Genomic DNA, 17,714 nt, shown 5'->3' on the forward strand with positions numbered 1-17,714 from the left:
CCGCCCCCCGAGCCCCCTCCCCTTCCCCGCCACCCGCTTCCGCCCGCGCATGCTCGGGTTATGCAACCGCCGCGCCGGGCGGGCGGGCTGTGCCGGCCTCGCCGTCCCAGTGCCGCAGGGCAGAGCAGCGTAGCGCGGGGGGCCGCCAAGGTGGTGGGCCGGGGTGCAGTGTTCGGTGCGGTGCTTGGGGCGCGTTCCCCCCGCCCCGCTCCTTTCCTCCCTCCAGTGCCCGTGTGCGCGCCCCGCGCTGCCTGTGAGTGGCGGCGGCGGCGGCCGCCGCCAAGTCCCGCCTGTTCCGCTCTCCCTGCCGCAGGCGGCGGCGGCGGCGGGTTGGCTTCCTGCGCGCTGTGTCGCTCCCCCTCCCCCCGGCAGTCGGAGCCGCAGCAGCAGCAGCCCGGATCCCCGAGCTATGGCTCTGTGAGAGCAGCACATGGCGGCCGCAGCAGCCATGAGCCCCCCACTAATCCATTCAACTCCCCCCTGAACGGCCACCGACGGCAGCCAGCGCTCCCACCCGGCTCCACCGCTCCCACCGCCCACCCGCAACTACAGCCGCCGCTGCCGCGCCGCCCGGCCCCAGCCCAGACCCCGTCGCCGCCGGGCCCCCGCTCGCCCACCTGCCGCCGCCGCCCTGTCCTCACCATGGGAGTGCAGGGGTTCCAGGACTACATCGAGAAGCACTGCCCCAGCGCCGTGGTGCCCGTCGAGCTGCAGAAACTGGCGCGGGGCAGCCTCGTGGGTGGGGGCCGCCAGCGGCCCCCCCAGACCCCGCTGCGCCTCCTCATCGACGCCGACAACTGCCTGCACCGGCTCTACGGCGGCTTCTACACGGACTGGGTGAGCGGCGGGCAGTGGAACCACATGCTGGGCTACCTTGCGGCCCTGGCCAAGGCCTGCTTCAACGGCAACATCGAGCTCTTCGTCTTCTTCAACGGCGCCCTGGAGAAGGCCCGGCTCCACGAGTGGGTGAAGCGCCAGGGCAACGAGCGCCAGACGGCGCAGCAGATCGTCAGCCACGTCCAGAACAAGGGCACCCCGCCGCCCAAGGTCTGGTTCCTACCGCCCGTCTGCATGGCGCACTGCATCCGCCTGGCCCTCATCCGCTTCCACATCAAGGTGAGGAGGAGACGGGCCTCTCGCCCGACCCGCGGCGCCCCGGCCCCCCGGGGGACAACAGCGCCTCCCTCACCGCCGCTCTTTTGCGCCCCCACCTCTCACCTCTAAGGCCGCCGCCGCTCTAAGATGGCAGCGGGGGCTTCCCTGGGCCTTGCCAGTGCCCAGCGCGGCAGGGGAAGTGGGGGGGGCGGGTACCCTGCCTTTCCCCTCAGCGCCTCAAAATGTCGTCGAGGCCCGCGGGGGCGGCCCACGTTTCGGCGGCCTCAATCCCAGGGGGATTTTTGCTATTTATACGGTGCTGCTGCTCGCCCCGCCGACTCGCGCAGGCCTCCGGTCTGCGCGGGTCGGCGGGGCGAGCGGCAGCGCCCACGGCCTCCCTGATTCCTCTGGCTGTGAAGCCAGGCCCAGCAGCAAGGGAGGTTTTTGCCTCCATGTTCTTTTCGGGGCCGCCGCACCGTTGACTCAAAATGTCCCTTCTTTGCCCAGGCCCCCCCCACCCCGCTCGGGAGGCTGGGACTTTGATGCCGCAGGTGGGCCGAAAAGATCGTAATCTAATTAATTATTAAGACGAAGGGAATAAAAATTAAAAATGGGTTTAGTTATCGCTCAGGGTGGATTTGCAACAAGTTCCTTACTGAGGCGAAGTGTTCTAGCTTGCGCCGAAGGTGAAATGGCTCGCTCCAAAATAGAGATGTTTGAGTTTCGTGTTTACGAAGGCGAGGGTTTTGCCTAGCATTGCCCAAATGTATTAATGGGCTTTTGATCAAGCATAGAATAACTCATTCCTTACTCTGTAAGAGCAAACGCTGTGGGGTCAGGAGCACCGGTCTGACAGTTCCTCGGTTAAACTTATTTTAAGGGGGAGCTACTGTTTTCTGATAACATAAAACTTCAGGCAGGAGCTGGGGTCCGTGATGATCTCGCACTGACACCAAGACCGCAATTTCAAAGGCTGCAGACTATTAACGTGTCCCATCTCTCTGTACAGCGTTCATGATTTACGAGCAATTGTATATATTGAAACACAGGATGCTAGAAAAACAAGCTCTGGGATGAGCTGCAATTTTAAGAGTTGCTTGCTGGCTTTCCTGCTAGGGAAGAAAGAGCAGCAGGAGTGAGGTGCATACTTGTAGGCTTTATTATCGTAATTTACTTTTGTGTGTAGAAAAATATTATGCAACCTTTAGAGTTGCATGCTTGATCACTAGCAGCAGCTTAACGTTATCTGGCTTCTGTACTGCCCTTTAGTCGGATTAGAAAAATTCTGGACGGGTTGCAGCCCTGGGGTAAAGATGGCTCTCTCGAAGGAGCTCACCCAAAAGGTGACTTTGGGTGAAGTTTCTCCTAGTTCTGCCAATGGGGTGAGAATTGCTGTTATTCTCTCTTAGCGCCCTGCTTGCTCGGCCAGAGCCATCCTTGGAGGAGAGCGCGTTCCCTTCAGCTCTCTGCTCAAGGGGCTGGTGTGAAGGCACCCCGCCCCGGGCAGGCAGCGGGCACCCAGCCCGGTTGGAGGTGGAAGTCTCACCCTGCGGTGGCCCTGGCCGTGCTCGGCCCTGGCAGGCCAGTCCCCGCTGTGGCAGGGATTGGCTCGCCGGGGCCACCGTGCTGGGCAAAGCGTGTGTGGAACAAACTGGAAGCGGAGGTGAAGCTCGTTCTTGCAGGGCACGTCGAGCTCTGCCAAACGTGATGTCTTGGGCTTGGTGCTTGGTTAAAGTGAAGAGGTTAGGGCCATGTCTGCTGTAGTAGTGTGTTTTCCTGGTCAGCGTAGAAGCAAAGTCATGTACATGTTCTGGAAACGAATGATGGTGGGAATTTGAATGGCAGCAAAAACATCCTCTCATTTGAACTCTTTTTTTTTTTTTAGCTAGGAAGTACTTTTGTTCTCTAAGCAAAAAGTTTTAGGGACCATGATATTTACCTTGATCTGTTTGTGGGTGCATTATAAACCTTCCTTAATTTGTTATTGAGACTTAGCGATCATTCGTAAAAGCAATGAATGGGGTAAAATACGATTTTTTTTTTTTTTCTAAAATGTGAAACCGGTTACTTTGTTTAATGCAAGATTGAAATGCATAGTATGCAACAGGAAGTCAGCAGTTTTGATATTGATAGGATTTTGGTATTTGTAGTAGTCTTGTGGCATGTTGAACCATCTGTTAATCCTTTAAATGCATTTTGTTTCAGACCTGGTTTGTTTCTGTTGAAGTACATTATATCCGAATAAAGTTGCCACATTTTACAAGGGTGTCACCTGTAGCACTTTGTTTACTTTCAAGCTTAGTTGCAGTTTAGCTCCTTTACAGTTTCTGAGTAATAGGCCTTATTCTTAATCTCTGGAAACAGTTCTAGGAGTGATAGGACACATCAGACTGAGTCCCTTTTCTATCACTTAAAAAAAACCAAACAACAAACAACCCGAAACAATGAATCGAAGACAAAACGCCCACTATTTCGATGGGGAAGGTTTGCGGGGTGGGTATTTGCTGAAGGTTAGCACTGTGAGTTGGCAAGTGCTCATTACCAAATGCTGGTGCAGGGGGCAGCAGGGACGGTTTGTTGCTCTTGAGAACGTTCGTATCGCTGTGCCACCCATGTGCGTGTCCAAACTGCACTGATTCTCTGAACTGGTCAGCTGTCTTGGGGACGGGAAGGATATTGGCAATTCCCATTTGATGCTTCATTTGTACAGCTGTTGAGAAACTGTGGATAGCTCTGGTTTTAATTGATTCATCTTTAGGTTGGGAAGTATATTTCACCGTTACAGGGGTAACAGTCATCATATACACATCAAAGATACTGCTGTACTTAAATCACGTTCCTTTTCTGCTTTTCTCCTTCTCTTTCAAAACTTATTATCTTTCTACCTCTGCTCTGTCACATACATCGTTTTTTCTGTAAACCTTAATCCAGTTTTATTGACGTTCTCCCTCATGCACACTTTCTAGCAACCTTCCTGGTGGGCAAAGAGCAAATGCATCTTGAAGGTGTGATTTTTATTTGCGTGTATGGGTGATTTTATTTATTTACATATGCTGCCAAATTCTAGTGTTTTCTCACTTCGTTTTGAGAAGTTGGGTTTGAGAATACTGATTAACTTTAAATATGAAACTGATTTCCATATTTTCAGGAAATGTTTGAGCCTTGAGTAAAGGCTTCTGTGCAGAGCTAGGGACTGGCTGTGAATTTAATCGATTTTGGTAATTAGAGGGGAGAAAGAGTAATGCCTTCCATCCAGAACAATTATAAATCACTTGCAGATGATTTCAGCAGGATGTAAAAATACCAGGTTCCTCCACGTTATAACGAATATCTGACTGGTTTTTAGCTTAATTGTGACCTGGTATTTTTCTGTTTGGGGGAGGGCGAAATAATTCTTAAAAGAAATTTTCATGCAAAGCAGGTTTTCTAAAATTTAAATGTTTAAGCAGCAGAGATTTTAACAGCTTTAATACTTTGGTGAAACTTTGTTTTGTTCTCAGTATCAAAATGTGCATGTGCCTGTTTACTTGGACAGGATTTTCTCTTTATGATCCAGCATCATTAATGTTTACACAAGTTTTAGACTTGAAAATGATCCCAAACTCCTGGCTGTGATTCCCCCTGTATCCCCCCTCCCTGGGTTCATTTTGAAGTGTGTGCGTTGCCTGGGTATAGTTGCATCTTCGGACTCTCTCCTTTTGTGAGAGCTGTAAGCTATTTCCCTGACTCTCAACTTGTTAGAGTTTTATGCTGCGGGCTAATTGTACCTTGGTAAATACAGCTCTCTTTCCTATGAGAGTTCAATTATTTGAACATGGATTCTGGAATTACCTAAACGTACTGCAGCTTCATGCTGGTAGCTTGCTGTGTTGGATAGCTCTATAAAATGGGAAGGGAGGGAACTGGAGGCTGTGGAGGTAGAGGAAATAGTTTATAGGAGATCAGAGCTGCGCAGTTTCCTCTTGTATTACCTGCACACCCATGACACCCCTAATGCTGCAAAAAGAGTTCTTACTTTGGTTTTTATAGACGATCTGTTGTTGTCATGCATGGAGAGATGTTGATTCTAGATAGATTTAAATTATGTACATATATCTACCCTTAATAAAAAAAAAAAAGAAACCTCTGGGGATTTTCCTGATTTAAAACATGTAAACACTGGGAGAGGTGGTGTGTGCATGAAGCCTAAATTGCCCTCCTTGAGATATCTTTAAAATTTTCCAAAGATGTTTACAGTCACTTCCAATTTTGTGTACAGCAGGCACACGTTATGCTAGGCAACAGTATCACTATTAGAAAAAGTAAATATGCTTTTTTTCTCACATACAAAAGTAAATTTCTGGAATACTCTGATACAGTCCATCAAGCACATTTCTGAAGGAGTAACATTTTCTTAAGACTCTTAAGGTGGCAGTAGGAGTAGTTAGACCTTAGCGAGCTGGTTATTGATTGTAGGAATGTGTCAGAGAGTGAGGTGCTGGCTGTTCAGCTTCCCTTTCAAGCAAAATCCTGGGAACATCTGTTGAAGCTATATAGGAAAAGCAAAATTTTACATACCTCACTGGGAGACTGTAATTCAGTGTCAGGTAAGGCAGGAGTAGAGAAGGAAAGGCCACTGCAAATTTGCTGTTGAACAAAAACTCTCCTGAGAGACTTTGCTGAGAGTAATTTTGCAGATGACTCTGGGACCATTGGAGTGGGCTGTAGAGGTGTAGGACTCTCTCACTCCTGTTCTGCAGGGCTTCGGCTGCAAGGAAATAAATATCATCACTGGCACTAACGCTGTAGTTATGCATTATGTGGAGACTGAAGCTAATAGTTTTGTATTATTCTTTTTTGGGATAGCTTGCTATGTCGTTAAAATTGAATATCTGGTGAGGGTAGGTTATACCAACACCCAACTTCTGTGGGGTTTTCTGAATCACTGAATGTTTATTACATTATTATGTAGATAGTTAAAAGGATTAGACATCAAAAACAGTCAGCTCGCTTTGTTTTTGCATGCTTGTGTGCATACCGTAGTTGTAGTGGTTCCTGATGGTGTGTGGGGCTGTAGGTACTAGCCTGTCATTGTGGGGTTTTTTGTTTTAGTATAATCTTCTTGATAAGAAAGGCTTGGTTTTATATTTCCAATGTTAGGGATTGGCCCATGTCTCCCCTGCACAACATGGCTGTTCTAGTCATCTGATTGCCGTAGCCCAAAATATGTGCTTTGCTAGGCAACGTGAGTGGAGAGGTGAAGTTTGGGCTATAAACTTGAAGCAATATGGTACCATCAGAGACAGCTGTGCATAAATGAATAGTCTGAAAGTGGAAGGAGGAAAAGATTTGGCTTAACACAGCGAGATAGACATTTGAAAGGTCAAGAAAGTTACCCCTGTTCACCTAGGGTTATGTTTGTTTCTTTTAAAACAGGGCTGCAAAACTTAAAAAGTGATCATATGATTGCTTTTTAAGGGAGCATCTTGGCTTGCTGAACTGCTTAAGTATCCACAGCCTTAAGGTTAATAAATAGTTACTTCAGATTAGTTCAGTAATACATAATGCCACTTCAGTGCATAGGCTTCTAGAACTTTTTATTGTGTTTGAGTGCTTCTTACATCCTGTCTGTATGTGCTATGTCATTGGATATTAAAAATTACTTTAAATATACTGCAAGCATTTCAAATGCATGTATATAGTGTCAGAAAGACACAATATATCATAATACATATGATAAATTAGTACTGTGATTTAGCACTGTAGCTAATTACTCTGTCTTCCATTATAGGTTGCACAGAGCATTGAGGATCATCATCAAGAAGTAATTGCTTTCTGCAGAGAAAAAGGTTTCCATGGTTTGGTCGCATATGACTCCGATTATGCATTGTGCAACATCCCTTACTATTTCAGTGCCCATGCCCTAAAACTGAGCCGTAATGGGAAAAGTCTCACAACAAGCCAATACCTAATGCATGAAGTTGCCAAGCAACTGGACCTGAATCCAAATCGCTTTCCTATTTTTGCTGCTCTTTTAGGTAAGTGAAGTAATAAAAGAACTCGATGCTGGTAGTCAGACTTACGATTTCAGTTTCTCTTAACCATTTTAAAATGTGTGTATAATTTGACAAAGCACCTTGGGAAAGACACTCCATTGTTTCAGACATTCCTGTTACACTTGAGGTAGGACGGATGCATCTTTATGAGGCCAGACATGCCAAATTTGCAGAGACCTGCAAGCGATGCAAATTTTGGCTGTGTAGGAACAAGAGTAGAAAGTAAGAATTCTGCAAAGCTCTACCTAGCCAAAATGTTCTCAGTGGGTGGGGGTAATTGGGACAATTGTGGTTCTACTAGCTTTGGTCTTACATAGTATATGAGGTCTACTCTTAACAATACACTTCCCAGACTGGGAAAGCATACCTCTGTCTTGTTTTGTATTCTACCTAAAAATTACATATATGGAGTGAAGATGTTTGGAGTGGAAGGGCTTGTTTTTCCCTCAGAAATGAGTATTGAGCAAACATGACAGCACATCAGCTGTAGAGAATAGCTGTCATGCTCTCTTAGATGGAGAAGTGAATTAATTACTAATACAGTTGACTCCAGTGAATATGATCTACTTAGAACAACATTCTAACTTCTTTTTGGGTAAATGAGCATGGAGCAGCCATGTTCTTGATTTTGTTGTACTGAGAAAACAAATGAAGAAAACTAGATTTTCTATTTTCTCACTGACTTTGTGTTTTAGTATGGGTACATGGTAGAAGAATAAAACTTCTCATTTGAAAGCTGTGAATGAGAGAGGCTATATATATGTATGCTTCAGCATACTAATATTTTAGTAGCCTTTAATATTAAATTGTTTCTAGTCCAGGCAGGTACCTTCCATGTTAAGAAGGAAAGAACCAATGCATCTTACAGTGGAAAGCCACAAGTGTTTGACAAGTTGAAGTTGCTTTTTATTAGTGTATGTTTTTTAATATCCAGAGTGGTTACCTGCCTGCATGGCTGTATGGAGGAATGGCAGATGATTGGTTAAGCTGTAATTTAAAACAAAAACTGTGTAAATTGCATGACAGACTACTATTGGGAGGCTTTGTTTTGGAGTCTATAAATAAGTTGTTGCATGCCAATTCAGTGAGTAAGAATTACTGCTTGAAAAGCAGTTTCACAGTTTCAGTTATGGAATTAACGAGAAGTACATGTGAATGACATCATTTTAACTTGTCACAGAATTACAGCTGCATGGCAAGTTGAGGCATTGCTTGGTTATATTAAATAGTACATGAAAAATATTCTGGTATAGTTTCTTAAGGTGTTGTAATTTTATGCAAGAAGCTCTTGAATATTTTTCTCTCTTGATATCTTATGTGAGAAAATACTTTTCAGCTTGCTCTTAGGAGAAAGAAACTTGAGGTCATTTCACATGATTACTAGAGAGATATTTGGTAGTGCCTTTTTTTTTTTTTCTGAATTGGTACTAACGTTAAAAAACACAGTTCAACTCCAAGTTTAGTTTTGTGTATTCTTTTGCATTTCTTTTGTGTGTGTGTATTCAGTATCAGTAAGCAGAATAAAGTTTATGGAAGTCAGGGTTAGAAGAGAAGATACTTTGGAGGTCTTCCTGCAATGAGGGTGTTGGGAGGTGGTTTTTATTATTTTTTTATATATATATATTAGTGAATATTATGAAACCTAGGTATTTGGTGATATAAACAATGCTTACAACAAACAGATACTGTTTGACTTAAAGTACTGGCAACTTTTTTTAACTTTTGCAACCTTAGGAATACAATAACTTCAATTTTTTTAGTAAAATACTAAGTGCATGGAGGCACATAATTCTATGTAGTGTGGCATATGTTTAAGCTAGGGTAGCTCATTCAGATCTGAATTTTTATATTTTTTTATTTAATATCTGAGGGCTTGTCTGGGTTCACAGGTTATTCTGCCCTTGTTCCTGTGGCCTTTTTGGGTGTCTTTTGAACCTGATAAGTAGAATGAGGAAAATCACAATGGGAAAGAAAAAGTGAGCACTTGATTACATGGGAAGGCATATGAATCTGTTACACTGCTCTTCTGTTCTGAGTACATCAGTGTAACCCCCCATACTAGTACCTTGTTTAGGAATAAATTACTGTATTCTGAAATAATTGCAGTTAAGCTGCTGGTTTAATGTTTTCAATTACAGAAAGACAAAGCTGTCACAATAGCTGTATAAGTATTCAGCTTTAGGTCTGCAAATCTGTTTCCCTGTGTATGGAAAACTTAAATGTCTTTGTTTTCAGAAGCTTTCTTGTCATAACTTCAAGGGTCAATTTTGGGATGCTGAAAGGAATAAAAAATCTTGAATGATTCAGCTGAACATTCACCAGTTGGAGGAGCCTGAGGAATGACACCTAAATGGTTAATTTAAAAAATGTTCTCAATGGCAAATTATTTGGGATCGAGTTATGTTCAGGGATAAAGTCTCTATTGAAATACTCCAGCAAAATATTGTTCTGACTATACCAACTAGGCAAAGTTTTAAAGATTACTTTCTGGGAAGGTTATGTATACACCATGGCTTGTTGGTTTGTATTGTAACTTTTTCCTTCTTACAGCTTTTCATGCAGAAGGGTTTTGTAGTTCTAGCTTTATAACGTAAGGAGTATCCTTGTCATGGGTAGTTAACATGTGGCCAAGATACTGTGTCCTCTGAGAATGTGCTCTTAAAAAGTTCTATCCTAATTGCTGTTGTTGTAAACAGGGAGTTGATTTGGGTTCTTCTGTAAATTGTGACTCAAATAGTTCAGAATGATTAAAAAAAGAAAAAAACCAAGCTTCATCAGTAGAAAAGCACACACAGTGCGAGGTATAGGGCTGTAATTCAGTGAACTCTTTAGAAAGGGCAGTGGCTTCAATTAGTATCTAATTGCTTTTAAAAAAAACTAAAACCTAAGGCATCTGCTGTAATAAGCCATTAAAATGGGAAAGATCAATACTTGTTGAGGTTGTTCAGCCAGGTCAAGAACTAGAGGTTGCTTATGTAACGTTGATCTCTTTCCCACTGTGACAGTACTTTGTAACGTGTTTAGTTATGTAGTCTCATTCTGTTTCTCAGTAAAAGTTTAGAACTACATCAGGTAAGTTCAGGAATTACTTCTTATTTGGACTACAGAAGACACTGCTGCACTGCAATATCCTAAATTCTACGATTCAGTATGTGGTGAGAATTGATCAGATGGTGAGACTGGCTTATGTGTGTGTTCAAGGGGATGGAATTAACTGAAATGACAAATGGAGACCAAACAAGATTGAGGTTTTGGTGGAAGGGAGAGAAGCTCTGACTATTTTAAAACGTAATCTTAGCATCTGCAGGAGTTATTGTTAGTTATCACAAAACCGTTCAGTGGTCTGGCTGTAATTGATTTTTTTCAGACCTGTATTTTAAAGGCTGTCTAATCCTACCTTGATTAGATTAGTAAGAGTGTAGCTGTTATATACAAACTTGATAAATATTTCTGATGTGAGTTTAAAGTTTGGCTCTTAATGAAGAAACATTATAATGTCTCCTTGCTGGAGATTTCAGCAGTGGGTGAAGTATTGATTGGACACAAAGACTTCTCTTTCTAAGAAGGCATCTACTAGTCGCCAGGCAATGGACAGCTTTCTTGGTTTTCACATGTTAAAGAGCATTAAAAGCAAACTAAACTATTTTACAAGCAAAATATTATGAAAATAAAGAATTGTCATAGTCAGAGAACCTTGTCATAGTCTTCATGAGTAGGTGAGAGTTCAAGATAATAGTCCAAACTGTGAAATTAAAAAAAAATAATCTGTAAATATATTAACAGCAGTGAGAACTACGCATTCACTGCTAAGCTGCTGCTCTATAAAACCAGATATTGAAAATATCCTTAAGTTTTCTACCAGAATTGTAGTAGTACAGTTTGGAACCACAGACACTGAACTCTGTCAGTGGTTGATTAGTTAGTCTTTGATTAATTCAAATGTTTGAAATGTTTCCTAGTAAGAATTTTTTAGGTGTTTTTTCTGAGTGTGATGTGGTTTGGGAAAAAAAACCACCACCACCCCCCAAAAAAAACCCTAACCAACCCCAAACAAAGCAAAACAAAAAAAAAAACCCACCACAAAAAAACCTCCCAAATAATTTCAGCGATCTTCCATTTGGTATGAACAGCTTGGTAAACATAGCCGCTATCTCTGTTCATTGAAACAACTACATAATTTCCCAATTATCTTGATGCTGCTAGCCCAGGCTCCTGTCTGACCTGGTCAGGTCAGCAAAAGAAATGTCAGGAATTGGGAACCTGCTACATGTTGTTGGAGCTGCCCGCATTTCTGAAGGTTACATAAATCTGCCTTGTGGCTTGCTGCTTGACCTAGGCTGTGTGATGGAGCAGAGCGCATACTCCAGAGGCAGCTCTGTAGATCAGTAATGACACATGCTGGATGCAGGAAGGGCTTACCAGCTTGTGTCGGAGAGCAATAGAGCGTGTTCTTACACTGTTGCATCTGCATTACTGAATCCTGTTGAGGATCCCCTAACAGGATATGCCAGGTCAAGGTTGACACCCTGTGTCATGACTGGCTCTGTTTCTTCTCTAAGTGAGCTGGGATTCATGGAAAAGTGCTCCTCAAACAGAGGAAAGTATATCTTGCTGCAGCAGCAGCATGCTGATTAGCTTTTTCTGGAATAACACAAAGATATCTGCAAGTTTAATCTCTCTTTTTTTAATCCTAATGATCAGGAATTGAGGACTTACTGCAAATCTGTTTTGCTGCATGTAGAAACAGTGTGTAACATTTGATGGTGTACTTAAATAAAGTTCTGCATTATGTTTTAGGTAATCATATTCTACCTGATGAAGATTTGGCTTCCTTTCATTGGAGTTTACTTGGTCCAGAACATCCGCTAGCTTCACTTAAGGTACAAATTGAACACAACTATGAGCAATTAAGCTAAAATCAATCATAATGGTTAGAGCAGTGTAATAGGTTAATTCACAGCAGCTATGCAGGTCTCTTGTTCTTGGTCACCCTCTGGTGTCTCAGTCTCTCTGTTGACTGCAGAGGATACCTGGGGCAATTAGCTTTACAAGGCTAAACTTAGCCTTTGTGATCCCCCTCAGTGCCCTTGAGTTACATGAGCCATACAGCTTCAGTGTGGTTTGGCTTTGAGTAGCTTCTTACTCTCTTCTGTTTTTAAGAGAAGAATTTCTTGTTTAGTCATGTTCTTCAGCTGACAAGAATAATTAGCTGGATATCTTCCTACCATGTTTTATTTTCTACTGATCGGAGTTTGTGTGTAACAGTCAGTTTTCTGTACTACTTAAAGTGTAAATGTGCTAGAGAATAGGTTACACAAGGAAGCTAACGTGGCCTTCAGTAGAGGGTTTTTTTTTTGAGACAAGTAACTTGTGTCTGATGCTCTTAGTTTACAGTATGTCTGTTCTGCTGCTTCATCACACTTGCTTTGTGCATCTGCCAAGCAGACAGCTATAAAAGGGAAACAGGACACATCAGAGAATGGGATAAGAGTGACCTTTCTTTCTCCCTGCCACAACAGACATATCTCTCCCTTCTCCTAAGGTGTACCATGAAGCAAATCAATTTGCTTGTAATAAGTTCTGTAAGACTGTTTTGTTATATCCGCAACAAAAATAGGTGGGTTTTTTTCTCTTCTGTTCCAAAAGTTTATTAAGCATTAAAAACTTGTAACTAATTTTGCTGAAGGTAGAATTTAAAAACAGATTCAAGATTTTCAGCAGAGTTTTAAGGCTTGCATGTGTATTGCTTAGTGAACAGCTGTGACAATTTGATGTTGCGCTCATCCCCTATTTTGCTGCCGCTCCCGTGCTTAGAAAGGTAAGTGTCAGTACATTGTAGTGGCAAAACAAAATATGCATGCATGTATGTTTGCTACTGAGGTTAAAAAATGAAAGACTGGAAGAATGTGCCTGTATTTTCATTTTTTACTAAAAAGGTTAAAATGTAGGACGTCTTTCAAAGTGGTTGATAACTTTCTGATGTTCAGAATACTCTTCTGTGTTTTAAGCTGAGTAGACTTGTTTTACAGCCAGTTCAAAATACGACTTCACGCACCTAGACCTTCTAAAAAGCCTTCTAAGTATAGACTGAATTACTTGACTAGAAGGAAAATTAAGTATTTGTCATATTTGCTTCTAGACTTACTTTTTCAGTGGAAACACCAATTGGGCTGGCATCCTAAGGAAATGAAACTTCTTTCCTTAGAGCATCTCTGGGCTGCCTTACGTAGCCCTCCCTGTATTTATTTAATCTGTTGGCCAGTGTTAATCAGATTTGAAAGCAGTTCCCAGTCGGCTGTTACAGGCTCTGTGAAAACTGGGACACTGTTATCAGTGAAGAAGACCCAAATTAGTCCCCTTACTGAGGGAAAAGGCTAACACAACACAATTTGTTTAATTTCACAGCAGCTTGCTGGCCAGTCGTTAAGTACGTAGCCCCAAACTAACCACAATGTTTGTGTCCTGGCTGATAATGATGTCAAAGGGAAAGAAGGAAGAAGGGCTAAAGCAACAAGGACACAAGCCTGCAGGAAACCAATCTTCATTAGTTACTGGTCATGGAACAACTTTTTTTTTATTTTATCTTCAGTTTCAACACTGCTCGTGGGTTGAAATTATAACTTTTCAGTAGCTCATTAATTCACCGTAATTTCATTTGACATACTAGTATGTCAATGATGTCATTACAGCTCTCTCTGTAGAGACCTCTTCTGTTAATTGTAGATGTGCAGGAAGCAATATTTCTTGTAAATTTTATGAATGCTTAAAAAAACCCCTAAAAGACACGTCTATATTAGCCAAAGCTTGATAGCAAGAAGTAGTTTCAGAACAGTTAAAAAAAGTGCAAGCTGTCATGAAAACTGGAAGTCAGGGGAGAAGTTGTGGTTACCCAGGATGTCATCCTGGGTTATACTTAAAACCTTTGCTTTGTTGCATCTATTTAGAGTTACTATCAAGTATTCTTCATACTCAGGAACCAAGGGCTCTAATTCCACACCTCATTGAACTGAGGATTTAGAAAACTTTCTCACTGTGTAAAGATTTTAATCTTTTGTATCTAAGCCAATATAGTCTTGAACATCAGAGTTAACGTATTCCGTTCCCAATGGCCTGATTTGTTGCTTTTCAGTGAGAACTATGACTGTTAATACTGTACAATTTATTTTCTGCATTCTTTCTCAATCTGATGTAGCAAAATGGTTACTCTTAGTACGACAATCAATTAAAAAGGGTAACTTAGAAAAGACACTGCCAGTCTTTGCTGATAGAAAATCAGGGTATTTGCTCAGGTGTCAACATAATGAGGTGGAAAAAAGCAAAACTGAGGAACCTACACCTCTGTTTTAAAGAGGAACATGAGGGTGGTGCATTCATCTAGGAACAGCTGAGTTCCTAGCTGGAAAAAGGGAGGGAAGTGGAAACCTGAACAAAGAATCCCTATTTCACATCTAGAAGGAAATTAATCTAGCAGTCAGGACAAGATCTTTACATGGTGGATAAAAAACTGTGCCTTTCAGAATACACCAACAATGACCATCAGCTCAGCAGAACTGTTAAACTTCCATGGACAAATTTAAATTAAGATATTTGAATTCCTATTGCTGCAAACGGGAGAAAGAATCAAACGCTGACACTGCAAGCTGTTCTGAGTTAGGATCTCATCTGTCTAAATGTCCCTGTGTAAACAAATAATGCATCTAATAGATGTGTAGACCTGTGCTTTTATCCTGTTACTTGGCCGAGACCAGAGTTCACTGAAATGACCATGACCACCTGAACCAGAAGTTGAAACAAGAAAAGGGTTGGTAGAGTTCCTGAGAAATAATTTGACCACTAGACCTTGTTTGGAAACTAACATTATACTACTTCTTATTTATGCGCTTTGGGATTTACCGTAAGACAAAGACAATTTGGTTCTTATTCTGGGAAAGCTTGTTACAGTATGGAGCTTCAAGATCAACGTATAATACCATCAGAATGATATTAGGAGGGCAGTTTCTTATCTCTGGAATACATTAATACCTATTTGGGAGCACATACTACCGAAAAAGTGCTAACTCCTTATTCACAAGGTAACCTTAAAAACAAGTCTTAATGCAATCTCCCTTTCAAAAAAGTACACAGGGAAACTTTGTCTTCATTTTGTGATGGATTATCTTCCCATTAGGGTGGTTTTGAAAGGACTAATTCATTGGACTGTCCTTGGCAAACTTTTGATATGCCTGCCGTACAATATTCCACACCTGTATTCACCTGGCAAAATTAGTTAGCTAATCTCCTTGGTTGTTTCCTCTCAGTAGAGAGGCAAAGAGAGATGCTTCAGAAAGCAATCCAAAATATGCAGGTTAGGCTCCTTCTCTGAATTGCTCTAGGAAATTTCCATCTTCCTCTGACTTCAGAGGGTGTCTGCCAGAGGGAGACTAATATGCTAAGTAGGTCCATAGATAATTTGCTGCTGCTCAGATAACAAAGGTGGTACTCTTACGATATGCTTAAGGTAAGTGTCTTTTTTTTTCTTCTGTGTGCTGAGGGTCATCATATGATGATGCAGGTCAGAAAGGACCTCAGGAAGTCATCTAGTTCAACCTCCTGCTGAAAGCATGGTCAGCTTGAGGTCAGAACAGGTTGCTCAGGGCTTTGCCTAAACTAGTCTTGAAAATCTTCAAGGTTGGAGACTTCACAACCTGTCTGGGCAGCCTACTCCATGGTTTGACAGTCCCAACAGTAAAAATATTTTGCCTTGCATACAGTCTGAACCCATCTTGTTTCAGGCTATGTCTGTTGTCTCTTGGTCTTCCACAGTGCACCACTGTCAAGAGCCTGTCTCCATGTGCTTGATAATCTTTTTGTAGGTATTGGAAGACTGCTGTTAGGTATCTCCAAAGCCTTGTCTTTGCCAGGCCAAATAAGCCCCATTCAGTCAGCTTTTTCTCATAGACCAAGTGTTCCGACTCTTTAACAATCTTGACGGCCTTCTGCAGAACTAGCTCAACTTTTTTGGCATCTGGCTTGAGCCCAAAACTCAATGCAGTGCTCTAAAGGTGATCTAATTAGGGGTAAGGAGCAAGATCCCTCGGTCTGCTAGCTGTGCTCCTGCTACACAAGCCAGGGTGCAGCTGGCCTTTCCTGCTGCCAGGGCACCCTGTTGGCTCATGTTCAGTTTGCTGTCTTCCAAGAGGCCCAGGTCCTTTTCGGCACAGCTCCAGTCTGTAGGGTAGCCAGGGCTTATTCCTGCTCAGGTGCAAGACTTTACTTTTGTACTTGTTGAATTTATTAAGGTTCCCATTGGATCATTCCTCTAGCTTGTCTAGTTCTTTCTGAATGGCAGCCCAGCCCTCAAGTTCATGGTAGTGTGCAGGATTGTCACACAGGTTATCTCAGATTAAGTCTGTCTGTATCACATATTTGGCTTATTTTTTTACTCTCTGCTTTTCTTTTTGATACTATTTTTGTTCCTCTGTTTAGAACTGGTTTTCTTAGAGTCCTCTCTGAGTATAAATTGTTAGCAAATGATCTCCATGTTGTGTGTATACTTGTTACCATCAAGACATGCAGAAGTAGAAGGAGGTCAGCTTCCCAACCAGGATGGAGGGAGGGGGAGAGGGAATTTCTAATTTAATAACCCGATCTTCAGGGAAAAGCTGAGTTTTGCTGCTTGGAAAGCATTTTAAATCATCCAGGGAACTTCTTGCCTCTTCAGAAAGCTTGTCATTAGATCAGATGCACTACAAGCTCATTAAGATTAAATGTTTTTAACATTGAAAGGCTGATACAAGATGTATACAGTTTGGATGCAATTTCTAATAGAAATTACTAGCCAAAATAACAAAACCCAAGCAATTTATTGTAGTTTTCTTCGTATCTTCAGCCTTTTCTCTTGCTAGTGGAAAAAAAAAAAATGTTCCCTATGTGTCACCTCACAGTAACTCAATGTGCAAGGTCTCTTTTTTAATGGTTTGAAAATAAAACTAAACTGATTATCTGTTTCCACGAGGCACGATAATAAATGCTGGTGATTGTGGTGATCAGCTTTTTTAAAGGCTTCACTTCCTGGAGACAGTGGGCAACTGGAGTTGTCCCAGTATTGGGGAGCTTTTCCCAAGAGTGAGCGGCCGCGTGGTGTTTAGTTGCCAACTGAGGCTGAACTACAACAGTAGCTTAGGTACCTTCCACAGTATCCTAATAAGCCCGTGGAGTTATGCATATGTGAGTTTATTCTCCTTTAATAAAGCATTATGCAAGTTCATTTGTCAAAACTAAGACATTTTTATCTTGTAGCTTCTGGGCTTCTACTGTTGCTCTCTGTCTTTCGTTTTGACAAATACCTATGTAGAATTAATGTCCTTTCCCCACATAATCTTTTCAGAGTGCATTAATAGGTTGCTTGTGATTTTTGTCAGTGGTCTGTTGGGAGATTGAAGTAGTCCTTTCACAATTAGCAAAGAAACATGCTGTTTGCAGATGTCATGCTTTCTAACCTGATCGCCTCCATGTGTGATCCACCTCCATGTTTGCCTTTCTAGAATTGATTTTCTGTGTTGCAGCTTGTCTGAAACTCTTCTGTAGCGGATAAGGGGGAAGAAA

At 42.3% G+C, this 17,714-nt stretch overlaps 1 protein-coding gene across 2 annotated transcripts in view; it reads left to right on the forward strand.

The window, feature by feature from the left end:
• Positions 1-85: 85 nt before the first annotated feature.
• FAM120A (family with sequence similarity 120 member A) overlaps positions 86-17,714 on the forward strand; it is a 55,273-nt gene continuing 37,644 nt past the window's right edge. For both annotated transcript variants that reach the window (XM_064454278.1, XM_064454279.1), the window contains exons 1-3: positions 86-1,116; positions 6,866-7,112; positions 11,928-12,010. In XM_064454278.1, the coding sequence (XP_064310348.1) occupies positions 643-1,116; positions 6,866-7,112; positions 11,928-12,010 (804 nt within the window). In that variant the 5' untranslated portion in view covers positions 86-642. The remainder of the gene's footprint in view (positions 1,117-6,865; positions 7,113-11,927; positions 12,011-17,714) is intronic.

This window comes from Phalacrocorax carbo, chromosome 6 (assembly GCF_963921805.1).
Source record: "Phalacrocorax carbo chromosome 6, bPhaCar2.1, whole genome shotgun sequence".
Lineage (NCBI taxonomy): Eukaryota > Metazoa > Chordata > Aves > Suliformes > Phalacrocoracidae > Phalacrocorax > Phalacrocorax carbo.